The sequence below is a fragment of the Notothenia rossii genome, assembly GCF_949606895.1.
Source record: "Notothenia rossii genome assembly, chromosome: 3".
Taxonomy (NCBI): domain Eukaryota; kingdom Metazoa; phylum Chordata; class Actinopteri; order Perciformes; family Nototheniidae; genus Notothenia; species Notothenia rossii.
In genome coordinates, this window is record NC_136901.1 from 13271147 (window position 1) to 13296736 (window position 25590).

Consider the following 25590-nt stretch of genomic DNA (forward strand, 5'->3'; position numbering starts at 1 on the left):
CACAAAGCACTTGATTGAGAGGCACCGGTAACATCTGAGTTTGTAGGCCACGATCGGATGTTTCCGTGATGTTGTGTTGCCGTAACACCGCAAAGTATTGTTGGAGGGCATTTTCTCCTTTCCTTCCCTAAAGCAGTGGTTCCCAACCTGGGGGGCGCGCCCCCCTCGGGGGGGAGCCAAAGATCGCAGGGGGGGAGCCAGGCCTCAGATGATTTGAGGCCAAATATCATATTTAGACTTTTTTTTTTTGTATATAATTGTAACGCAATACATGATTGTCACTAAAAGCCTTGTCTCTACATTACAATAACATATACAAAATAATTGATTAATTAATTTGAATAAAAATTCAAGTTAGTAGCTATTAAAGGCATAAAAAGACAGAAATGTATAATTCTTTCTTTAATAGAAATGTTTCTTCAGCCTGTAAAGTTTCCAAACCAGGCTTGTCTGGATAAGCGCATTTTTAAAACATAGTCATTGTCCATGCCAGTTTCAGTTGGATTATTTGTCCCAGTTGCTCCGATCAGATCGGTCTCCTCCATTTTGTAGATTATTTACGACTTTTGAATCCACATAAACACATCGGCAAAATCCGGCTTACTTTGAATATGTGTTTTAAACAGTTTAATCCCTTTGTGAATTGTTTCCACTTGCGTCGTCCTTTAATTTCTTCATACAGCGGGAATCCAAATGAATGAATCCTGAGTCCAATAACCATCAAAGTCACTCCAATAGTGCTCCTTAATTACGCTTTCATCCTCCTTTAACAAAATACTTCACATTCATCCAGTTTGTGACAGTAGTTGTAGCATTTTGAGACTTTGAAACTTTAATTACCGCTGTTGTGCCCCCCCCCCCCCCCTTGTGTGTGTGTGTGTGTGTGGGGGGGGGGGGGGCGCAACTTCCAACAGGAGTCATATGGGGCGGCTCTTGGGAAAAAAGGTTGGGAACCCCTGCCCTAAAGGATGGTCCAGATGGAGTTTATAAAGAAGGTAATGAAGCTCCTTTCCTGTAGAGCAGTGGTCACCAACCTTTTTAAGCCCAAGATCACGGACCTCGGCCTAGGTGAAAGGCGAGATCTACCTATTGCAGAATTGAGTGAAAAAGACGGCCCAGACAGTGCTTCCAATTTGAGGCCTTTTATATAGGCTAATTGCATCTGAATTACTCTTACAATGAAGGCTCCAAAATCAGCTCACGGCATATAAGCAGGGGTAAAGTGCTATTGGGGGACGAACCTCACCTCCTCTATGGGGGGTCCTCACCTCCTCTAGGGGGGTCCGGGGGGATGCTCCCCCGGGAAGATTTTTTATATTGAAGTTGAAAGCATCAATCTGGTGCACATTGAGAGCAACATGAAGAGATCTATGTATACCTCTCTCAGCACCCAGATGAAACAGAACTGTAAACAGATCTTTTTTTCCTTTATGGATATTTTACAAATCACTCCCCTTTTAAACTTTATTCTTGTTTTACTGCCATATAGTAGGCTATTTCATACCTGTTTTTCATGTATTCTCTTATTGTTTGTATAACTATAATGATCATATGAAGGTGTGCCGCGGAAATAATCTTTTGAATAATTTGTGACAAAACCTTTCTAATCTAAACACTCAGAGAGTCCTTTAGCTCACCTGAGCCCCTCAGTCTGACAGGAGAGGACTCTCCTCCAGCTTGTTGTGGAAACAGCTCCTTATGTCCGTTAGTGCAGCTAGCTAACCAGATGCTAACATCACGGTCCCCGCTAGCACCGGTCCCTCTCTCTCCTTCTCTCCCTCTCTCCCACTCTCCCTCTCTCTCTCCCTCTCTCTATCACACTAAATGCGCTATTGCCACACACACACAGAGCCGAGCTTGAATGACACAAGCACACGTGTATTTCCATGCAACTCTCTTATTGGTCTGGTGTCTTGCCTCTGTTGCGTTCACCGAACACAGGAAATTACAGCCCTACCGTTGTCTCTTGTGTCATGATGAGGTTCACGTAAAGCACGGTTAATGTATTATATTATTGAGGTTTCTCAAATATACGTCAATCAAGTGGCCCTGCTAACGGGGTGGTGGATGATAGGTTTATATCTAAAAACGTATTTTTCAAACATTATTATTTTCTTTTTCTTTTTCTTTCTTTTGTTACTTTTTTTTTAACGGTCCGCGATCTACCCGCACCACACTCGACTGGTTGGCGATCACTGCTGTAGAGAATCAAACAGCTCTTATCATGGCTGAAACTCACTCATTCTGGGTCGTTTCACTCCGTTAGGAACCTAAGAAAGATTGACGTTTGGAAGCAACCAGAGATGGTCCTCCCTAGACAATTGACATTATCTGTTTATATTGACGTGACAGCGCCCTCTGGAGGTTATAGGATGCTGTGTGTCGGTGGCAAAGCAGAAAAAAGTGTGATGGTTTGTTAAAGTGTCTTGTATTACTGTAGGATTGAAGTGTGTACCATTTGGTGCAAAAATGTTGAGTGCAGTGCTTCATTTTGCAGGGTATGTGAGGTGGTTTACACTTTGGGTTTTGTGAATTGTGTTTGAGCCATGTTTTCAAAAATGTGTGTAAGCAATTGAACAAAACAGTCATATACTTTATATAGTCTCAGTGGTCCAGCTTTGCAAAGTGAACTCAGAATGGAAGGCCTAACTGTGTTTTTCTGTATTCGTTTCAACATGGTGAAGGTTTGCTTGAAATCACCTAATGAGAGAATGAAACGCATGACTATAAATAAACCTCTCCAGATCAATACAAAGGAAACCCTGTCAGTGGACTCAGAGGAACTGAATGCTCATTGTGTGGACGTCAGCACCCTCATGTGGAGAAATATGAAGTGTGTGTTAGTGACAGCGTGTTTGTTTGAGTATGTTAAACAGTCAGTGAGCAGCTTGGTGATGCTTTTGCCAAAATGTAATTTCCCCCCACTTTTAGTTGATCAAATATGAATTATTAAACTTTGTTATTCGGCTCACATTGAATCACGCCAACATTACTTTAATACTATGTGGGCAAAAAATCTATGTGTGTGTATCAAAGCCAGATATCTTCCACCTCTGTTCCTTACATCTTCATTGTTGTAAATGTGACAAATGAGTCAGAGTTTTCCACTGGGTGAGATGTTCCTTTATTAATCACACACACAGAAACACTGTACTTCACTCTCCCTCTACCTACACACACTTCTAAATGACATTTTTCTGTTCTGCGCTAACATTGCAACGCTACTCCACTTTGGCTCCAGCCTCCTGTCCAGGTGGAGGTGTGTGTTCCTGTAGCCGGAAATTAGACCCAATTCCAATCCACCCCCTACACCCTACACCCTACACCCTACACCCCCGTTCGCGCGGAGGGTCCGGCATATTAAGTGCTGTTCCAAACCAACGAGTGTGGAGGGGGAGTGGGTTATCAAGCCCTCAAACAGCGAGTCTGCATCGGTGCTGACTTCACCTGCTGCCCTACCTGACCGGTCTCAACGCTGTGTGTGTCCGTCAGGAAACAAGCTGTGTACAAGTAGTTCCAGCAAACATCCACTGATAAACTGCGATGTTAACAACCTCATGATAACCTCATATGTTTTAACTTAGGATCATACCTGTGTTTAGTCTAGAACAAGGTAAATGTGTGCATTTTATTATAAAGTTGTGTATATTTACAGACTGTTGCAAAAACTAAGAAGCTTATAAACATCAGGTTTAAAACTAAAAGAGCTTTACAAAAAAGTAACACAATGAAAGATGTTTGGAGTTTTATTTGAGTTATTCATTTACATTTTTTGTCCAAGAGATGCTGATTTGAAACCGTTGTTGCATACAGTTACGGAGCCTCGTTGAGCTGCGAGTGTCACTCCAAAGAGTTCAGTCTGTCACGGAGGGGTAGGGTGTAAGGCGTGGTTTGGAATTGGGCCATAGTGTGTGCCTCAGGAGGTGGAGCGAAGGTGTGTGAGTGTGTGAATGAGCATCAGATTAGCCTTGTATTGCGTCCTGACTTCAGTGCATGAATGTGTGTGAGTGGGTGAATGTTGGCATGTGATAACACCCACCATGTGTGATAAGAATGAAAAGAAAGGGTCCTTTTTTTCCAACTTCTCACATATTGTGCATTCAGTCATTGTAGATTTACCTTCACAATATGACGCCTTGTGGTTTTCCTGTACAAAATGTAGAAGAACTGTAGAAACAGAGCACAGGAAGTCCTCCAGGGGGATCAAATAGAGCACTGTTGTGGGTGAACCTTTTATCATTTGGTTTCTTGTAATTGTATCTATTTAATGTATACATCTATAACCTAGTATTCATACAGTCGTTTCCACATTCAGAGCATAATGCGACAGAGCAGGGAACCTGGCAGCAGTCAGAGAGAGAGACTTTCAGTCAGGCATGTGACAGGGCAGCTAACAGGCAGGACCTGATTTCAGTCATTATCCACTTCCTGGTTTTAGCCGGACGGGTAGTAGAGGATCAGCTTGTGTTTATGAAAGTGTGTGTGTGTTGCAGCGTGCAGCTCAACTGTGTGTGTGCGTGTTAGTGCGTGCCTCAAATGGAGTGTAATTAAACTCAGCGAGAAACCAAAGAAGAAGAGAAGGAGGAGGAGGAGGGGGAGGAGGAGGAAATGAAACAGTGTTAAGTTAGTTAAAAGAAGACAAGAAGAAGAGAGGGTGGAGGAGGCAGAGGAGTGACAAGCTGAAGAAGAAACAAAGAAGAGTGAACAGAGTGACACAACACTGGACTACACTGCTGACTACTGCTGCTGACAGAGGAGACATGGAGTGGAATGCTGTGGATTATCTCTCCCTCAGGACTCAGCACTAATCTCTGCACACACACACACACACACACACACACACACACACACACGCACACGCACACGCACACACGTGCACACGCACATCTTGTGTGTCTCGTGCAAAGACCTTTGGCATGTGGATTATTGACTTTGTAGCCTCTGCAGGGTGGCCATTTTTGAAGTCTTGGAGCAGTTAAGGTGTTTTGCATAATACATTTCTGAATGGTAGTTTGAGTTAAGACCTTAATAATAATAATAGTTTTAGAAGTAATTCTTCATGTACAGTATTTTTCAAACGTTTAGACCGTTATGCTTTGATCAGAGAAGAACACATAGTAACAGTGTGTGTAGTCCCTTGGCTCTGGAAGCATCCCAGCTTCAGAGGACTTCTTTAAATGTCCTCTTTGTCTCGTGATTGTAAGGAATAGTTCCTACTATGACCACTTTATGACGTGAAGATTCTATTTGCAGCTCGGTGGTTTAATAGAGAGCCTTCAGAACCTGCAGTCAGAGGATTTGTTTGCTCCGATACATGGCTTTCCATTGAACTCCAAGAATTCCTTTGGGAATATTTGGAACACTTGAAGAAACACTGCTTTGGGATTGCTTGGACTACACAGGGAATATTCAGAAATACAACTTGACATTTTGCAAGACCTACCCAGAAACAGGAGCTTGTTCTGTTGAAATGAAAAGTGACCACAGGAAGTGAACATGTCTGTCATGGAGTCTGACCTGGGGGCTGACCTGGGACCAGGACCTGAGGTCTGTGGAGCCCCTGATCCGAAAAGTGAAGACGCAGAGGGAGAAGGCTCAGTAAACTTGAAAGGAGGCGATGGAGAATTCAGCTCTGCATCATCTTCGTCTAATTCCTCTCTGCCCTCCTCCTCCTCGACCCTGCCCTCCTTCTTCACCTCGCCCCCCCCGATCTGTGTGGAGGAAGAGCAGGAGATGCTGACAGGCTGCTCCAAGTCCTTCACTGGACTCAAGATCTTCACCAGGAGGTAAGACTGCAAGAGAATGTGGGTGTAACAGCTGCTACTGACCAGCAGATGGAGCCATTGACTTGGACTCTGCCTCTGCCCTGATCACACACACACACACACACACACACACACACACACACACACACACACACACACACACACACACACACACACACACACACACACACACACACACACACACACACACACACACACACACACACACACACACACACACACTCTCACACAGACCTAGACCCACAGTGCACCATGACACAGCCCTGCATCAACAGCCTTTTCATTGTTTCATTCAACTTTATTTATAAAGACACGATTGTTTCCACAGTGTCAGTCAGGTCAGGACTCTAATGTGTGATATTGGGTGATACGGAGTGAGTGTGTATATAACCTTGCCAGTGGGTCACTAGTCATCATGTGGAGAGGGGGACATGATTCCCACGGCAACAGGGGCCGCAGTTGTCATGCCAACAGTAACAAAGATGACAGTCGTGTCCTGAGCTTGGCAGCCTATAAACATTGCGGTTTATTTTTAAAGGGTGTGTGCCGGAGTGTGTGGAGCTTGCTTACGTTTTTATGTATTTATCCTGATACATTTTTATCATAGGACTCATTTGAGTAAAATATCCAACTGCAAGTCCTCTGACTCACTTTAGCCATGTGGCTTTAAACTAGTTCACATGTCATGTTTGTAACACAAATGTCACTTGTTTCTTTAAAAAAAGAATCCCTAGAATTCTGCATTGGTGCGTGTGCTCTCAGGAATTTACTTGGCACATGTTTACGTCAATATGTTCCACTCTGGATTAATAGTGCTGGTGTGTGTGTGTGTGTTCACTTAACACTGTGCAGAGAGAGAATGTACTTCACAGTCTCCGAGCTGCTTCCGCTTCCCCTCAGTGTGTGTGTGAACATTTGTTACAACTTTTCAGGACTCGCTCAGGAAGTACACAAAGTTATTTTAGTCCTCTCTTTCTCTCTGGGCCACACCCACTCGCTCTCTCTCTTCCTCCCACGCTCTTGCTGTGTCTCTCGCCCTCTCCCCCTCTCTGCTCCACATCTGCTGTCAGAGCTCAGCCCAGTGCAGTGTGAGCGCGCCACATAGATACATGAGAGCTCGGATGGATACGTTTCTCCGCCTTCATCAGGTCTGCTTTCTCATTTTAAATATTCATTAGGATAAACAATATTGCATAAGATGAAATTCCTAAAATATTGCATCTAGCAAGGCTGGAAGAACTTTTGTGTTTGTGTGTATACCATCTAGATTCAACAGTTTAAACTCTGTGAAAGTGACCTGAGTAATGCTCAGTGATAGTGAGCGGCTGGTGCAGTGCTGTGTTCTTCTTAGTTTTCAGTCAGACAAAAAATAGGGGGGGGTTCAAATATGAGTCAAGGCCAAGGTCGTGCCACCTCAGTGTTTCCCACAACTTCAGGTTTGGTAGAATAGTGGTTAGTGTTTTTTTCAGTGTAATCTTAATTTAGGGCAACTATCAGCTTCAACAACACTGAAACACACAATACATCCTGGTTCATCTGACACACCGGGAGATCAGTGGTGTGTTAACACTCCAAATATTTACATTCATCCAAAAAGGCGTTCATGAACACTTTGATAAAACATTGCGTTAACTATGATGTGATGTGTTATCACCTCCGCTTCTTTAGCTCCTGTTTGGGTTCTCTGCGTTCTTACTGTGCTGTTCTGGTTCCCTCTTATCATTCTCGTAGTTGTTTCCAGTGTGTTGGAGCATTTATCAGCCAGAGTTCTGTCAGCTGAGGGAAAACCTTTGCAAAGCTAACCAATGTTACTTCGCAGGACGTGTAAGCAGGAAACTATGTAAGAAAAACAAGTGTCACTGCCGGACCACTGTACAGCTAAGTCATTCCGATAGTGTTCTGTTTTTAGATGATTTGCATGCCCCCCCAAGAGGCAGAGAAATCCCTTCTTGTTCATCCATCATTTTAGACCTTTATATCATCTCTTATCTTTAATTCCCACTCCAATAGGCTCACCCCTACAAAGGTTCATCTGTGTATTCACACACACCATACACACCCTATGTACATCCATACACACATCCCTGTCTATGTACTGGATGCATTAAGATCAAATTAATAATAGTTGTATTGGATAATGGTGTAATGGATTTCTTATAGTCTTGTTTGTTTGAGCCGTAGACAGGTTTATAAAAGAAGCAGGTGTAAGTTATATTGTTTAACTGTTTTATTTCTGGATTGTGGTCGGTAAGAGTGGAACCACTAAGTCAATGAATGATTTATATCAGAGCCGGAAGCTGAATGGCAAGTTAAACATTGAGTGAATGAGGAGCTTAAATATATTGAATGTTGTCATGTTACACCTACTTTGTGTTTTGTAAGTGTTGCTTACACATCATCTTACTGGCTGTGTTAGTGATATAAACAGAGGTGCATGGCTTATGATTAAGATGACCTATGTGCGCGTGTGTTCGTAGAGATGCGGGCTTGAATCACTCCGGTTATTATGCTGAGATGAGGGCTGCTGTTTAGACCTTACACATGTCATCATGTAGACTGAAGGGGAGAGGATGGTGATCAGAGGCTGCTGTTTACACTGCACACATGTCATTTAAGGTGCTGAGCAAGGGATTGTGTTTGCAGTTGATGTTGTCACTTGGTTCTTTAGAACAGTGTAAGAGGAGGGCCTGTGGAGGCAGATCCCAACAGGTTCCTCACGGCCGACAAAAGGAGGGAGTGGAGTGAACCGCAGCCTGCTGTCCGTCTCTGAGCTACATTCATACACTGCACACTGCACCGTATCTCCACCAATGGAAGAAAGTATAGCTAGCTCAAAAGAATTGCAACAATAGGTATCCTAATGGTTTATCGTAGTATTAGGTGTATTTAATAACATCAAAACCTGACTTCTGGAAAGGTCTATATTCAAGATGGCCTTCATTATTCATCCCAGTCATGCAAACTCCATCTTTTTGTACTCAAGGAATCCAATAAGCATATTCTTAAATTATAGTGATTACAATTATAGTTCACTTTCTGTGGAAGCGTCCAGGAGATTTCTTTTTATACCATTTAAGGAATAAATTGTAGTACTGTGAAATTAGTCAAAACAGGGCTTCCACCTGAAGGCTTTATTAATATTATTTGTATTTTGTTAGCTTTTAATTAGTTTTTCTTCCATGTTTTTGATTATCATCATCCTCTTTTTTCTTTGATCCACACTTAAATGTAGTGGTCACACTGTTGACAGACTGCACACTGTGCCACATATGTTATAGAGGAAACAGAACAGCTGGATGGCTTTCATGTTCCCGGAGGTGTTTAGTTCCTTGCTGTGGCTGGGATGGTGAACACAGAGCATCAGACTGCTGCAGGAGAGCCTCACAGTGTTGGTGAGAAATCTGACGTGTCCTGTCATGAGCTTCTCTCCGCTGTAGACATCTGCAGTATTTAACAAGACCACCATGTTTCCTGTACAGACATGATGGAAGTATAGATATATTAATTATGCTTTAATAGCCGTACATGATTTAAGAAAAGACATGACGGAACGCTTTTTGTCATCAGATAAAAGAAACGTTTGTCATTGTTGAGTTTTCATTTAATTGAGATATAAACAAACATCAGACCATCAGTAATATCTCATATATTTATGAGAGAGCACCCCCCCTTTATACCAATCCTTTTATAGTAACAACAGCTTAATCCAGTGACTTGTTTTTGTTTCTGTCAGCTGTACCTGTAGCTAGTGAAGAAGCAACATCTCTTTTCACCTTTCCGTTAGATGAAGTTTTCTTACGGATAGCAGAGTGTGTTTCTATGCATGCCACACACATAGGAATAAACCCTTCATGGTTTCCTGATGAGTGTTGACTTGGTGTGGTGTTCGAGGTCTACAGTGTTACAGGCGTCTCTGAGGTCTTTTTTATTGCTGTACTGAATTGGCAGTTAGGCTGATGACTTACAGAACTGCTCCCCGCGTTTCTATTCACCCAGGTTCTATTCATCAGTAACATGACACCCAAGCAGGGGGGCGGCGAGGCTTGGCTGCTGACCTTGTTCCCTCTGTATGTTTATTTATGTGAGAACATGGCAGTAATCGGGATGGGGAGTCTCAGCAGGTTCCTCCACTCGTAATTAAGAGAATCCTCCCCCCCCCCAGAGACAAAGCTCACCCTATGGATTTTTCTGCTCAGAGAGAAGAGCTAGCCCTCCCTGCATTGCTACGGTGAGCTCTCTCACAGTTGAGGAAAACCACATTGCTCCGTGTGTCTCTAGCACTTCACTATTTTTCATGTAAATATTTAACCCAGCAGCACGTAGCTCTGGGTAGTTTCTACCCCCCCCCCCCCCGAACACACACAACCCCACCCCCCCAGTTGCTCATTCAGCAGAGCTTTTGAGCCTTTTTTTCCTATGAACCAGTATTCCAACTTCTGTGTGTTGGGATGTTTTCTTTAGCATACTAGCGCTCAGATAGCATCACAGAGGATGTACACTTGCAGACATGGTTAAAATACTCTGACCTCCATCATTTGAAGAGAGTTGCAGACAAGGTGTGTGTGTGTGTGTGTGTGTGTGTGTGTGTGTGTGTGTGTGTGTGTGTGTGTGTGTGTGTGTGTGTGTGTGTGTGTGTGTGTGTGTGTGTGTGTGTGTGTGTGTGTGTGTGTGTGTGTGTGTGTGTGTGTGTGTGTGTGTGTGTGTGTGTGTGTGTGTGTGTGTGTGTGTGTGTGTGTGTGTGTGTGTGTGTGTGTGTGTGTGTGTGTGTGTGTGTGTGTGTGTGTGTGTGTGTGTGTGAGAAGGGATTCATCGTCTGTGTGATGTTGGTTGGTTAATTGGCTGAAGGGTCTGACACGTTTGGTCCATTTGGAGTAATAGCACCTTCAGGGTATCTTTATATAAGTTGGGCATAACAGATGGTTCTTCATATTTTTTGGGGTGGTTCTGGAAGTAGAGGAAAGGTCAATAGCATTACCTGGATTGTTCCATGACCTCACCATGTGTTTATTTGTGTAACGATGACCATGAAGGTCAGATAAAACCCAACCAAGCTAAGGTAAGGTATTGGGATTGGTAAATAAAGCAGAGCCTTACAGTGAATAAGAATGTGTAGGATAGTTAATGAGTGGGAATATTGTTAAACGTTTTAATGACTCCTGATGATAAGTGATGAAGACCTTTGAAAGGAGTCTGCTCCCTCCTGTGGAAGTCTATATGACTAGAAACAAGAGACAAGAAGATGTTCTCCTGCCTCCATATGCAGATATTAATATCTTTGTTGTGTTTGATGTATTTATTCAGCCAAACATAGAGCGCTATGCTGTGTTAACATGAGAATACACACTATTGGGTAATGCTCTCGTCTCATCCCTTTATCATTTTGCCCCGATATGGTAGGGGATTATCATGGAAGAAGGCAGCAGTTACATAACAGTGGGGTAAACACTAGGCCCAATATAGTTTAGAGGGAATGGATATAAAAGATCAGAGATAAGCAGGTTTAATATGTCTCCGCTGAACATTCATTCTGCAGAAAGGTGCAGTTGTTGCCCCTTCTAAAGAAAAACAACCCAGACCCATCTCAAATCTTCCATTTGTTGGACAACATTAATTAAAATGTTTTGATTAAACAGAAAAACTTTTTAAATGTACATTTTAATATTCTTTTTGACAGATTTCAGTGTCTTCAGATCCCATCTATAATTCATATAGTTCAGTGTTAAATTATGTTGGAATGAATACTGATTCAGGTAAAACATTACTTTGGGTGCAGCCTTTGATTCTGTGGATCATACATGCTGTAAAAGTGGCTGGGGTTATTTGGCAAAGTGCAAAGGCCAAGGTTATGTTGTTGCAATTGGTGATCATCAATCTAAGCATAAAACTGCTATGACATGTGGCATCCCCCAGGGCTCAATTCTTGGCCCACTATTCTGCACATGCTCCCTTTAGGTCAAATCATACATGGTGTCAACATTGTTTATTACATCTACAAAGACAGCACTCGAACAATGCTAAGAGCAAGTGAATAGCTGGATAAGTGTCCTTCGGTTAATAAAGATGGAGTACAAATTATTATTTAGGGCAACAAGAAGGAAAGAAGGTACTTTATTGCTCAGGTCGATTTCGGGGAAAGGCGTTGGGCCAAGTTCTACATCTCGTTGTTTGAAAAATGTGAACTTCTGCAACACTTAATAATCTTAAACAAAAAATAATTAGAGGTCTCATGTCTACAGAACAAAAATTCACATTACTCCTGTTCTTAGGTATTTACACTGGCCACTAGTCATTGAAAGAACAGCTGCCATAGAAAGTGATGCTGCTAGCTTTATATTACGTTATTATCTTTAACAAAAATATATTTCTGATCTCCATGAAAACTAGGATTTTTGATTTTTGAGAGGCTAACGTGCTTTTGCAAAAGAGTAACGTTCATGGAGTATTTTGTGCCAATTGTAGTACTTGTATTAGGGCTGCTCAATTAATCGTATAAAACAACATAATCAAAATAAAACGATAACATTTTTATGTTTTTATTATAGTTTTTTCAGTTGAATTATACTTAAAGTTCAGGGTAATCAACTGTTAAAAACATACTGTTCACATTTTTTTTTTCAATAAATGGATGTTTTCAAAGTAAATGGATAATCGTTTTTATTAATCGTGATATCAATTATTGACCCAAATTATCGAGATTATGATTTTTGCCATAATCGAGCAGCCTTACCTTGTATCCACAGCACTAAATGGCTCATACAGTTCATATTTCATCATAAGTCGGACAAAACAATCAATTTTCTCCATCTATTTTCAGCTATGTGTTTTTGTTTCTAAGAACATGTTATCCTTTCCATGGGGTACACTTGCTTGATTAGATCCCTCCATGTCTGTGTTTGTGGCTTGTATGTTGAACAGGAAAACAAAGTGTAGTGGTGCCACAATCCAGAGGTGGACCACCCATAAATCCTCTGCGTAATAAATAAATAATTATTTGGAAAATAATTGCATTTGACTAGGGATGGGTATCGTTTGAAATGTATCGATTCCGATTTCCGGTTCTGCGTATCGATTCCGGTTCTTATCGATTCCCCGTTTCGATTCCAAAATTGTAAAAGAAAGAAGTCAAACGTTTAGAGAACAAAAATATCTTTATTCTTCTAAGCTTTAACTGAAATTTTTACAAATAAAAAACATACATGCAATACAAATGTATTGCACAATAGCTGTGCTTTATTTTAACTGAGCTATGCCTGTGGCAAGCTATTAACAGGCATTACACTGTGCCCTGTCTTTTTCATTTTTTAGTGTAGTGGAGCCTCACTTTAGAGCGTTTACCGCGACCCATCTTTGGTGTTATGAAGAGACTGAGCAAGTGAACTGTCTACGGGAGGGCGGGGGGAGCCTCGCTGCGGGGAAACTGTGGACCTCTGTCGCCGCAACTTACATGATGCCGTTAAAAAAAAATAAGGGCGGTGCCGGCTGTCAGGGTACCGAGGCGGCCGTCAACGGCCCGCTGACGACCGGCCGTTCTGTGATTCTCCAGAACACACAGATGGCCAGTCCGCCCTTACTCTGTATTCCACCGGGTCACCGCGGCGCAGACGGACCCGCGGCATAGACGGACCCGTTTGAATACACGGTCTACCGCGTTTAGAAACCGTTAAGAAGAACCAAAATTGTGTATTTTGTATGGGTAACCGGCATTTTCTTATCGGTTCTCATGTGGAACCGAGTTTCGGTTCCCAACCCTACATATGACCTCAAACTATAGCTGTCGTGTGTGGCTTTATGAAAGCCATTCACCACTGTGATGACCCCTGACCTTTGAGACGGGGCATTATGAGACGGGGATTGTTTAATGTCAGTGGTAGGGGGGGATTAAGTGAAGCGTGCAGATTTCCTGTTAGAGTGATAGTTTCAGAGCAGAGGTCTAAGCAGCTCACTCTTTTATCCTGCACATCTGATGTCTTGTGTTACATGATATTCTATTCTGTGGGAGTCGGTGACAACACTGATCACATATCATGTTTCCTGTTTGGTTCTCTTACCTACAGGCTCATCTGTCGTGCTGACAGTTGGTGGTGCTGTGGTCTGAGGCCCTGACTCATCCCTTCATGTTTCCTGTATGATCATTTGTAAAACTAAAACAACTGAACAAATCTTCTGTTAATTTCCCTCTTCTTTAACCACCAAGCTCTTTTAGCCTTCGTAAAAAGGTCATAGCTTTCAAAAGATGGACTCTGTAAACATCAGCAAACACAACAACTGTCCGTTCCCTCCCTGAGAGGTGAAACCAGACGGAGCAACAAAGTGAAAAAGTTAATGATTACAAAATTAGTACTTTTTTATGCAAAACTGCCCATGTCTGACGGGGCGAGTCATCCTGGGCAAACACACACTGACAGTTTATTTCCACCATGTTTATGCAATGAATGGGGCCTTATGGAGGTTTTAATGCCTAGGTTTTGTTTTGACATGGAAAGTCTTAAAGTCTAATGATGTAGATCTGTTCACAGTACCTTAGTCACTCAACAAGACAAATCAGCCAAGTGTCCATTTTGCACAGTGACATTTCTTATCATGTCCTTATGAAACTTTGTGCTAAAACATTGCTGATGATGGTTGGTTGTGCAACCATCTGATATGATATCTGTCTCTCTCTCGGTTAGCAAACCCTTCATGTCAGTTAAAGCAGTGTGTAGCAGGCAACTGAAGGCGCAACACACATTTAATTTATTTACTTTTCCAGACATGTCATTTTAGATTCCCATATGGCTTGATTATGTGGAGCCACAGTTCAGATTGGTTGTCATGGTTTCGTCAGACAACTTACTTCATATCACACTTCTCTTCTGCTTTTGACAGCAACAACAGATATATTCAGACTCAAAAATGTGTTGGTCCACCAAATACCTCAGGTCTCAGAGCGACAGACTTTTTAAATAATAAATACAAATCCTATCAAGCCTAGGAGAATCAGAGTGTGACTCTGAATGAGCACTGCCCAGAGGCCTGTACTACGAAGCTGGTTCAACCTAACCTGGATATGTTTGAGTTAGCCGGTTAGCCTAATTCAAAACATACGCGCTCTCGCTAAACGGTACTACGACGCGGGTAATCAAGTGGATCGCTCAAGCCAGCCGTGTCCTATCAAGTTTGGTGCGCGTTCACATGAAAGGGGTGGTATCTGGAGCATTCGACCAATCACAAACATGGAGAAGTGTACTGACAGCGCAGCGCGTCATACTTCCTGAATGAAATATTAGACGTATGAAGAAGTTCAACTTTAAACATCCATGACTTAAACACTTTATCTAGGATAAAAGCCACATAGTTGCACCTGCAAGGTGAATACAGCTGGTAAAAGTAAAAGTGTTTGAATGCGTACATTAACAGGTTTATGATATCACTAAGACACGATCTGACTTTAATTACATTTGACTCGAGTGTTTCGTCAACTTAATGTGTTGCTTAAAATAATACTTCTGCATACAGTATGTGACACTGTGAGTGTTGCACAGCCAGATACGGCTCAGCTGACTCAGATAAGGAGATATGATACATTATGATGTGATATGCCGCGGACTGTACTTAATGTTACTTTGATCCGGTTACTTATGTTGTGGCAGATATTTAAGTAAGCTTTCTTTACGCTAATGTTATAATAGTCAGATTGCTCTGAAGATGGGAGGTGATATTCTATTAATGTTCACGTTCACACAGTCGGTGATTTTTGCCGGCCGTCTTTCCTGCAACGGCAGCTTTTCTGTATTTCCTTTCTCCTGTAATATGACTTGATTGCTTTAAACTCCGCACACTGAGCTCTGATTGGTCAGCAGGCAGTGCTTTCACTGAGTTGAGCTCTTAGCCTGCAACCTAACCTGCTCCGGGGCACGTTAGGTTGCACAGCATAAGTTGCCATGGAGATCTAGCCTGCTAAAGAGAGAACCAGCGTCGTAGGAGCGGAAACCCCGAGTTTCCCCTGAAGTTAGCCGGCTAAGCGAAAATCCTGCTTCGTAGTACAGGCCTCTGGTCTGACCCTGTGTTATTATGCTCCCATGTAATCTGATCACAAGTGGGCAGCTCTGTTTACAGGTGAATGCATTGAGGGTGCATTGGGGGACTGTCACTCAGACCACGCTTTAGCAGTGTGTCCCCTGGGCCAAATTGAAGGCTTCGAACACAAAGTCTGCCATTCCTCTATTTCAAAACAATAGTATTTAAAAAGTATTTCCCATGTGAGAGAATGAATGAATGAATGTTTTGTTTTGGATGGAGAAAAGTGTGCCAATTGGCACACGGACATGAAGAGTGATTTTGATGACACAACACAGAGTGTGTTGTGTGATAATTGCAGGAGACGAAAAGCAGGACAAGCTGCTGTCTGAGCAACATTCTTGCTCGTTTTAGTTGTATACGTTTTAGAATAGTTTTTCCTGCTTATCTTGTCTCTTTAACTCTTCTGAAAGTGGAGAAATGTCTGGTATTAAACATATTCAACATTGATGATGAAAGAATCACGTCACTGGCCACACATGTTGCCTTGCTTCTGTTTGTGGCTCAGTCAGTAGGGGCTTGGACTGTGAGCCGCAGGGTCGCCGGTTCAAGTCCCCGATCAGACCTAAATATGGAGTGTGGACTGCTACTTGGAGAGGTCCCAGGTCACCTCCTGCCCTGCCGTGGTGACCTTGAGCAAGGCACCGGACACCCCCTTCCCCCCCCACTCCCATTGCTCCCCGGGCGCTGTACAATAGCTGCCCACTGCTCCTAGTGCTAGACTCCTGGTACTAGGATGGGTTAAAAGCAGAGAACACATGTTACTGTGTGCTCTGTGTGCTCTGCATGTGTGACCATTAAAGAGGGGTTCATCCCTCCATATATATATTATACGTTATTAATCTTTTTTTTGTATTTGTAGTTGAGTTTACTAAAGCTGTTTTGGAGAGATGTGGCCGTGGTGAATCCCACATTTTATCCCACATCTTCTGGCTTTCTTTTTCTTTGTAAATGTGGTAACTAAATTGTGCATGTGTTGTAGTGTGTCAGCAAGAACGCCATGGTCTAAGGCGAGGAGAAACAAGAGGATCTCCCTGTGTTTTCAAATGAGCCTTAACACCTGAGGCATGAGATAAAGAAGGCTAAAGTTACACTCCTGGTGAACATTCTTTGTAAGTTAATAACTAGGAGAGCTCACATTACATGAATAAGTTATTGTCAATTCCAAACGCTTGTTATTTCTTAACATTCATTTTGTGAATGAATAAAGATTTCATTCTTTGAAAACACGCAGAGACAGGAAGTAAAAAGTATGACCAAAAGGAAAACATGAACCAGATAAACCAAAAATATTAGGATCTTGGCACCAACTGACTTTTGACGAAGCTTTGAGGAAGCAGCACTGCATCAGGAATTCATTGATCTTATTGGACAGGATGGTTAAAGCATGGGAATAATTGAGGATGCAAATGTATATTTTATAATGGAAACACTTAATTTGGATAGTCCTACAAATGAGAGATGACCATTTGTGACAATGTTTGTAAATACCTACTTGTTCTACTCACTGAACATCTGCTGTATAATTGAACATAGGATGGGTGAGTAGTTCAGGTTCGACTAAAATGTGCTAAGTGTTAGTAGATATGTTCATGAATGGTCACATGTCCTCTATAGATAATCCAACTCTTTGTAGGACTATCTCAGTAAAGTTTATCATTGGTTTTATTGAAACAATGGAAGATGCCATTTAGGGAACATTTTTTAAACAGAAAAGCCTGTTTGTCCCTTCAGCATTTCTAAAGGAGGATTGGAACAAAAGATCTGGACTATCATCAATTATCATGGAAACCATCTTCTGTTGTAATGATCTCAAAGCATCATCAGAAGACGGAAGGGGAAAGTCGATGATATGTCTTTTACCAAATAGATTCTTAGATACCACATATCATTTTTAGCACTATCCATATCTGCAGACATGATGGATTTCTTCTTCGGTGGCCGTCAGAAGAAACCAAAGCATGGCGCTGCTCTTCAGACCAGCAAAGCCAGGAGGCGCTCTAGTGCGGGTCTGCCTTCCGCGGCGTTGGTTCAGTCCAGGCGCTCCTCGGTGGGCTTACCTCTGGTGTGTGCTGAGCAGCGCCGGCGCCCCAGTGTGGGCTCATTGGTGGCTACTGGACAAAGACGCCACTCCATCATAGAGGTAGGTTTAACAAGTGAAGCAGAGGGAGGGTCTGGAAGAGGAACTGAGAGAGCAGATGGAGTCATCACAAGAGGAAGGCGGGGGTTGCAGTACAAACCTCACCATGCTCGTGGTGGTGTACAGCGTGGGATGGCACTGCGATATCGACGTCCTTCTAGAATCAAATCTATTGAATCTCATTTATTCGGATCCTCTTTGTTACTTGCAAGTGTAGTCCAGATGGGTAGAGAAGTGAAGGAAGATGAAGAGGAGGACACCTCTTCCTGTTCGGAGTCTGATGGAGAGGAAGGGAGTGAGGGACGGGACATGAGCTTGAGGAGTACACATTGGTACTTAACCCAGGCAGACATTATGGAGAACATTAAGCCCCGCCCCTTGCTCCGCCCCCCTCGCTGCCTGAGACGAAACTCCTCCCACCCTCTTCCAGACTCAGGTTATGGGGTTTACGGACGGTATAATCGACGTGGGTCAAGTCAAGTTCAGTGGACAGAGAAGATGAAACAGATCCAGACCTCCACGACCAGCCCCAGCCTGGGTCAGCTAGCCTCTGCGGGGCGGAGCTCCGAGGGGGGGGCTGCTCCAATAAACAGGGCCCGCTATGGCTCCACTCTCCAGAAAAGCACCCCTTCACTACTAGGGGGGGCCGAGGGAACCATATACTATGACCCTTATCTGGAAACATGGGAGAACTTCCTGACGTATGTACCACACACACACACACACACACACACACACACACACACACACACACACACACACACACACACACACACACACACACACACACACACACACACACACACACACACACACACACACAGTTTTTTGTTAGTTTTTAGTCGGCTGCCTTTAACGTCACGCACGACACAAGTGACAAGTAACTGACATGGCGCAAACACGTACCTCGTAATTCTTTCTCACTAAAAATGCTAAATCTGCTAAAAAGATTGAAATAGAAGAAGCAGGGGCAGGGCATTATTACGCAGAATCTGTGTAATATGTAGAATTAGCAATGCCTTGATAGCTTACTTCAATGAATGTAAATTCCACATTGTTGGTAAAATAATATTTTACATCTTAATAGTGTGTGTGTGTGCTTGCGCTTTTGTGCGTGCTCTATAGTGCCCGTAATAGTGTGCACTGGAGTCCGTTGTTATGCACTGTGTGTGTGTGTGGTTTTGCTCGGTGTATGTCAACGTCACCAAAGACCAGCTCGCAATAAGATATGTATGTAAACTCCATCTTCTCTTTAGTGATCTCACATAATGTCATCTCATTCCATTTTCTCATCGCAAGAATTGTTATTCCATGGCGTGCGCAATGCAGTTGAGCAGGTTTTATTTTGCTTTTCCATCCTCTGTTATTTTCACATTGCCTTTTTATCTCATATTCATACTTGGGTTTGACATCATTTCCCTCTTCCTTTTAGGCTCTTTGCTGCTTTAGATATGCCATTTAGATTTAGTCCGTAAGTTTGAGCCAACACCTGTTGTTTAGTCGAATCAATGCGAAAGCTTATCCAGACAATTTACTATTACGGTAAATATGCGGAACTATGAAAAATGTCTATAAAAATCCAAACAAACAAAAATAACCCTCCACTTCCTGTTGAACTTCACCATACACATATCTTTTTTAAAACCAGTACGGTGCTTTTGTTGATTTTTCCTCTTCTCTCTAAAGCCCACACACATGCTGCTTTGCTTATTGATTTGTTTGTGTGGAAATAAATGGTTGTTTGTCTGTATGTGAGTCAGTCCTGTGCAGAGCATGGATGGATAAAAAGTAGGTGACTCTTCTTTTGTAAAGTCTGTTGCGCAGTACTGACAATGGAGAGATGACACCTCTGGCTCGGTCCTTGTGCATCTGCCAGGTGTTATATGTATGGCTGTATTACTTAACATGCCTAGTATTATATATATTTTACTCACCTCATTTCATGCTTCTATTTTGAGGGCCAAACTAGAAGTTATTATTTTCTGGCTCTTATTTATTTTTGTAAGTTACAGCTCCGAGGAAATAAAGCCATTGAAATATAATCAGATTTACCATTAAGAGTCACATGATGAAATATAAGAAATTGAAATGTTGATTGTGCTTCTAGTTAGCTGCTAGCTGGATTTATTTTGTAGAATTATTTGTTCACAGTAGTTTTTTAATTGGTTATCCAGAATTTTTAATTTCATTTATTTTATATATTTATTGGTATTGCCTACCTAATTTCTGGTATCCTGATTTACGTTATACACACTGCTGTAAGATGTAAATCTACCTTGGAATCAACCTCTGCCAACAATTAGTTAAGGTCATATTAAGTCCATAACAGTGTGAGTGGCACTACTTCATATATATATAAAAAACTGCAAGATAAATTAACCGGATATATTGGCATCTCTGCAGTATGGAACGCAGATCTAAAAAATGATACGCAGACTATTGATTGGAAGAGAATATGGAATAATATCTCCTTAACATCGCGTAACCACAATCACCAATTCATACACCATAAAATGATACACAGTTATGACCTGTCAACCAGAAAATGCTGTCAATTAAGGATGACTCCAAGCCCCATATGCCTTCTCTGTAACCAAAAGACTATTGGCACATATGTACACATGGTTTATGAATGTACTGCAGTAAGAATTTTCTGGAAACAGGTTATTGACATTGTATCTGTGATGATTGGAGTTCACATACCCTGTCTCCCAAATATTGTATTGTTGAATGATGATTCTTCTCTTGACCAACAGAAACATGAGAAAAGGGTGCTTTTCTATGGTCTAACAGCAACCAAAGAAAATTATTGCAATACGATGGAAACCCCCACATACTTTATTTATTAAGCAATGGATATCATCCTTCCATGACCTACTAATCTCAGAGCTGTCAATCGCTTCTGCTAGTAAGGCTAAGAGGGAAACATTAGAGGCTATTCAAAGAGCTGCTGGTCTGGTAATATCATTCATGTAAATGATGATTGTACATATAGAGTTAATCGCAATTCAGCTTAAACAGATGAAATGTTATGTGGAGAGAAAAAAAAGGTATGAATGTATTTTATGTGGATAAATTGTTATGCTATAAATCGTTATGCTATAATATAAATAATATATAGCCGAACTCAGACGATTGCTAAAAAACATCAGGTAGGATTTTCTGTGAAATGACAAGATAGGTGGGAAGAGGGGGGGACGGGGTGGCATGGCAAAGGGATTCCCTATATTTTTTCTGTCTTTTCTTTTTCTTTTGTATTGTCTATAATGTCTATATAATTTGTATCTTTAAAAAACAAAACAAACAATAACAAGTTGGTCACAAAAAAAGATGTAAATCTACAATACTGAAGAGAACATCGGCAGGAAACACAGTTCACTCTGTTTAATTTCTCCTAAGTGTGTTTGATATGCTTTTATCTTGTGTATGTAATGTTTGATCAGTAATATTTCACATCATTAGTATCATTTTAAATATCAAACCCTTTCAAATCTTTGTGACAATGGCAGATGATAGTTTTTACCTATGTTTTCTTGCCTCTTTTTATTGAGTTCATTATCAGGAAGACATACTGTAGGAGCATTCACAGTTTTGCATCTCTTTGTGTTTCCAGGAAAGCCATAGCTAAGTCGGGCCTGCAGCTGCCCTGCCAGCCCAGCACATCCTCCCTGACCAGAACCGACTCAGAGGCACACATCCGCAGCACTTTGGACTGGACTGTGAGTAACACACACACACACACACACACACACACACACACACACACACACACACACACACACACACACACACACACACACACACACACACACACACACACACACACACACACACACACACACACACACACACACACACACACACACACACACACACACACACACACACACACACACACACACACACACACACACACACACACACACACACACACACACACTTGACATTCACCTAATGCCTACAGCAGCAGCTCATCCGCTGTGACATCACACACCTTACCCTCCCTCGGGGGTGTTTTTGCTGTCAGGGAAACAAATGTGTCTCTGAAATGTAGGTTTCGCCGGTGAGACAGTCTGTCCTGATTGAAGAAACGGCTGAATAAGTCAACTGAGCAGGCATATTATTAACATCTATATTTAAATACCTATATGAACACAGTAGTGGACTGTAGCGCCAATGATTGCACAATCATCTAACATCTTTGTATGCTTCATCAGTGACCTATCGATGCTAAGGTGAACCATCAGTGAAACAAATAATAAGGTGATTATCATTATGTGTGTCTCTGTGCCCCCCCCCCCTGTAGGAGGCGGCTCAGTATGGAGATCATATCTGGTATGAGACCAATGCATCTGGAGACTACTGTTATGTGGGGGAACAACACTGTATAGCCAGAGCACTGGTAAGTATCTCCTCTATCCTCTGTGCCCTCAACAATATTTCTACAAGTTCCTTATCAATATATTGTATTTAGTTGATCCGACAGGGTGTAGACGTGTCAGAGGCCTCATCACGGCCCACCTATAGTCTCTCATAGGCCACCGTTTGATGGAATAGCTGTCATATTTAATTTGGTGTTTCGCCCTTTGGCCGATCACAGATGATCTCTGGTGTCACATGTGAATATCCTCTTCCTCTCTATCTCCGTTCAGCCTCTGACTCATGGGCTCTGACCTTTGACCTTTTCCCAGCTGCTATGACTGGTGTTCACACAGAGTTGATGTTATGTCCAGGGTTCATTCACCTTCTTGTTGAGGGTCCTTGCTGTTATTAAAATGAATATGCTGCTGTTTCAAACAAATGCAGTACATAAACACAATAACAGTGTACAAATCAAGCATATATAGAACTATTTAATTAACTATTATGAAATGTATAAATACAAATACATATTTACAAGAAATATAAATACACAAGGAAGTAAGAATATGAGAAATGACTAACTAAAAAAAAAAATATGTGCGACACATCAAAGATTCAACATTCAAAGGTTGCTTTATAGTCACATATACAGTAGCTACAGTGTAGTAATGTAAATGAAAATCTTAAGTCTCAGGCTGCTCCAACAATTCAACATGACTATATATATTTAAGATAACAATACAATTAATTTAAAACAATAAAAAGAAGAAACAGAGTAGAATAAAGTAGTGCAAGATTATGTTGCAAGATTCAACAAAGTTCAATCCAGCTGTGCAGTCATAAAAGGAAAGAAAATGTGTTGTAATTTATATATTAAGTATATTCATTCTTATTATATATTACCTCACTATATTCATAGTGTAAAATCCACTTTTCCTCAATTGAGGTCACCATTGAGACACTATTAAAACAATGAAATATACACAGCTATTTCATCGCACATTCCTTACACTTCTCTGCTGAAAACCATTCCATAATATACTGAAGAAATGGCTGAATAATAGTGAGACATTATGTATGGGTGTTCTGCCGTTAAAAAGCTTGTGCTTGTTCCAGTCTGTGCTTGATTTCCCCTCATCGCTCACTGTCACACCCCTCACATCTGTTAAACATTTATACCTTAAGATGGCAATGTGACTCATTTAGAGAACCCACTCTGGTCTTTGCTTTAACACCTTCCGCACAGTGGTGTACAGAGATTTATTTCCCGCTGAAGGACCTCTGGTGTCATCACCACGGTCACATCATGGTATAATTGTACTCATGTCGGCTCGTATCACAGCCCATCACATCACACATAAATACGATACCTCACAAGTCCTAAAGCATCATGTCATCATTCTAATTTCAGTACCAGCTTCCAGCCCACAGCGTGTGTCTTTCTGCAGCACAGGACTGCCCCCTGGTGGTCACATATATCATTACTGCCTCATTTTTCCTTTTCAAAAAAACCGTTTACCAGCTGCTTATGATCATTAAACAAACTGAATAGTACTTTGAGTAAAGTGATTGTATGTGTGTGGTTGTTTTTTGTATTTCTAAACTGTGTTTCTTTGTGTTTCTAGCAAAAGTCTGTGAGTCGCAGGAAGTGTGCAGCGTGTAAGATCGTGGCCCACACCATCTGTGTAGAACAACTGGAGAAGGTATATTTCTCTCTCGTGGATTTTAAATAGTTATACTCAGGGAATTTCAATGAGCTCACCTTTTAATCTCCTTTATGGAGACTTGACGCCGAAAGACGCAGGTGTAAACCCTCCAGTCAGATAAAGGTGGAGAGGAGATTGAAGACGGATGTTTAAAGCATCCTTTAAAGAAAGGGGACAATGAAGAAGGCTTACATTTTGAGTTGTCAAAGATGAGTTTAAGATGAGAGAGAAGTGAGAAAGAGGATTATTTGAAACCCTCCGTCATGATGCAAATCTAAAGTCAGATCCAGGGTATTATTTATTTTATTTCACGATTACAGTTATTGTTTTTGTAGCAGAGGATAGTGGTTTCTAACTGTCCCTCCTGTTCCAGTTCCCCACATCTAGAGCCATTCTGTTGGATGCCACCCTGCCCCTCAATGACCCAGACTTTAGAGTGAGATACCCCCCCCCCCCCCCCCCCCCACACCCCCCACCCCAACTTTCCCTCCGCTCTCCTGGTGTGGGTCCTCAGTCTGACAGAAACAGGACAGGTGGTGTCTGGACCCTCACTCTAATCATACTAACCTCAAACTAAATGGGAAATTGAGTCGGGGTCACACACACACACACACACACACACACACACACACACACACACACACACACACACACACACACACACACACACACACACACACACACACACACACACACACACACACACACACACACACCATTCTGTCCTTACATCCTAATGGGGTCCTTCTCTTTTCCCTCACCGTCTCATGTTCTGGTTGATCAAAGTTCTGTCACTCCTCTGAGCGGTTAAAATCTGTCCTGTTGGTTGATGATGATCTTGCAAATGATGATGATGATAGAACTAAACATCGTAAACTATATAATGAGAAATTGTCTTGTTATAAGCAAAGACGGCAAGAAAATGAATGTTTAATTATGAAATCAAAGTATACCTCGCACATATCATTGATATTACACAGCATGTGACTTTATGTTTCAATAGATATGTGGAAATAGGCTATGCATCATTTTATACACATGTACCCAATATGATCTTGATCTGCGGAATCATTCTGTGAGTCTTAATGGTGTACACATTAGTGGGTGTGCATTTCAAAAAACACAAAAACCCTTCTACTGAGGTGCCTGACTCGTCTTCATATGGTTCCTCTCCATTTTCACCTCCTCAAATCAAACAGCCTCTTCAGCCTAACCGCTTCTTCCTCCTAAAACAAAACCCACCCCCACCCTGATCCCTGGGAATCCCTCTGATCACTACTCTAGTCCACGTCTGTTCTGAAACTCCATACTTCTCCTCGAACCATATGAAATAATCCCAGGTGGGTTTGCAGCTGGAACTCCACTTATCACTGTTGTACTGACACCTCTCGACTCTTCTCCCTACTCTTCCTCTGCTCTCCTGCAGATTAACTTCAGGTGTAAGCCGTCTTTCAGAGAATCTGGCTCGAGGAACATCCGCGAGGTGAGTTCTAGAAGCTTCTTCCTGCACTTCTTCTATCAACTCAATGTTAGAAAAGGT

At 41.9% G+C, this 25590-nt stretch overlaps 1 protein-coding gene across 8 annotated transcripts in view; it reads left to right on the forward strand.

The window, feature by feature from the left end:
* The window catches only part of dgkza (diacylglycerol kinase, zeta a), a 91499-nt gene that overhangs the window by 20081 nt on the left and 45828 nt on the right, over positions 1–25590 (forward strand). Inside the window, exons 1-7 of one of the 8 annotated variants that reach the window (XM_079670892.1) lie at positions 6531–6934; positions 17577–18683; positions 21596–21701; positions 22289–22384; positions 23970–24047; positions 24424–24486; positions 25477–25533. In XM_079670892.1, coding sequence (XP_079527018.1) covers positions 17761–18683; positions 21596–21701; positions 22289–22384; positions 23970–24047; positions 24424–24486; positions 25477–25533 — 1323 coding nt within the window. In that variant the 5' untranslated portion in view covers positions 6531–6934; positions 17577–17760. Of the gene's footprint in view, positions 1–6530; positions 6935–17576; positions 18684–21595; positions 21702–22288; positions 22385–23969; positions 24048–24423; positions 24487–25476; positions 25534–25590 lie in introns of those variants that run through there. The other 7 variants (XM_079670893.1, XM_079670896.1, XM_079670897.1 and 4 more) reach the window with 7 other exon arrangements.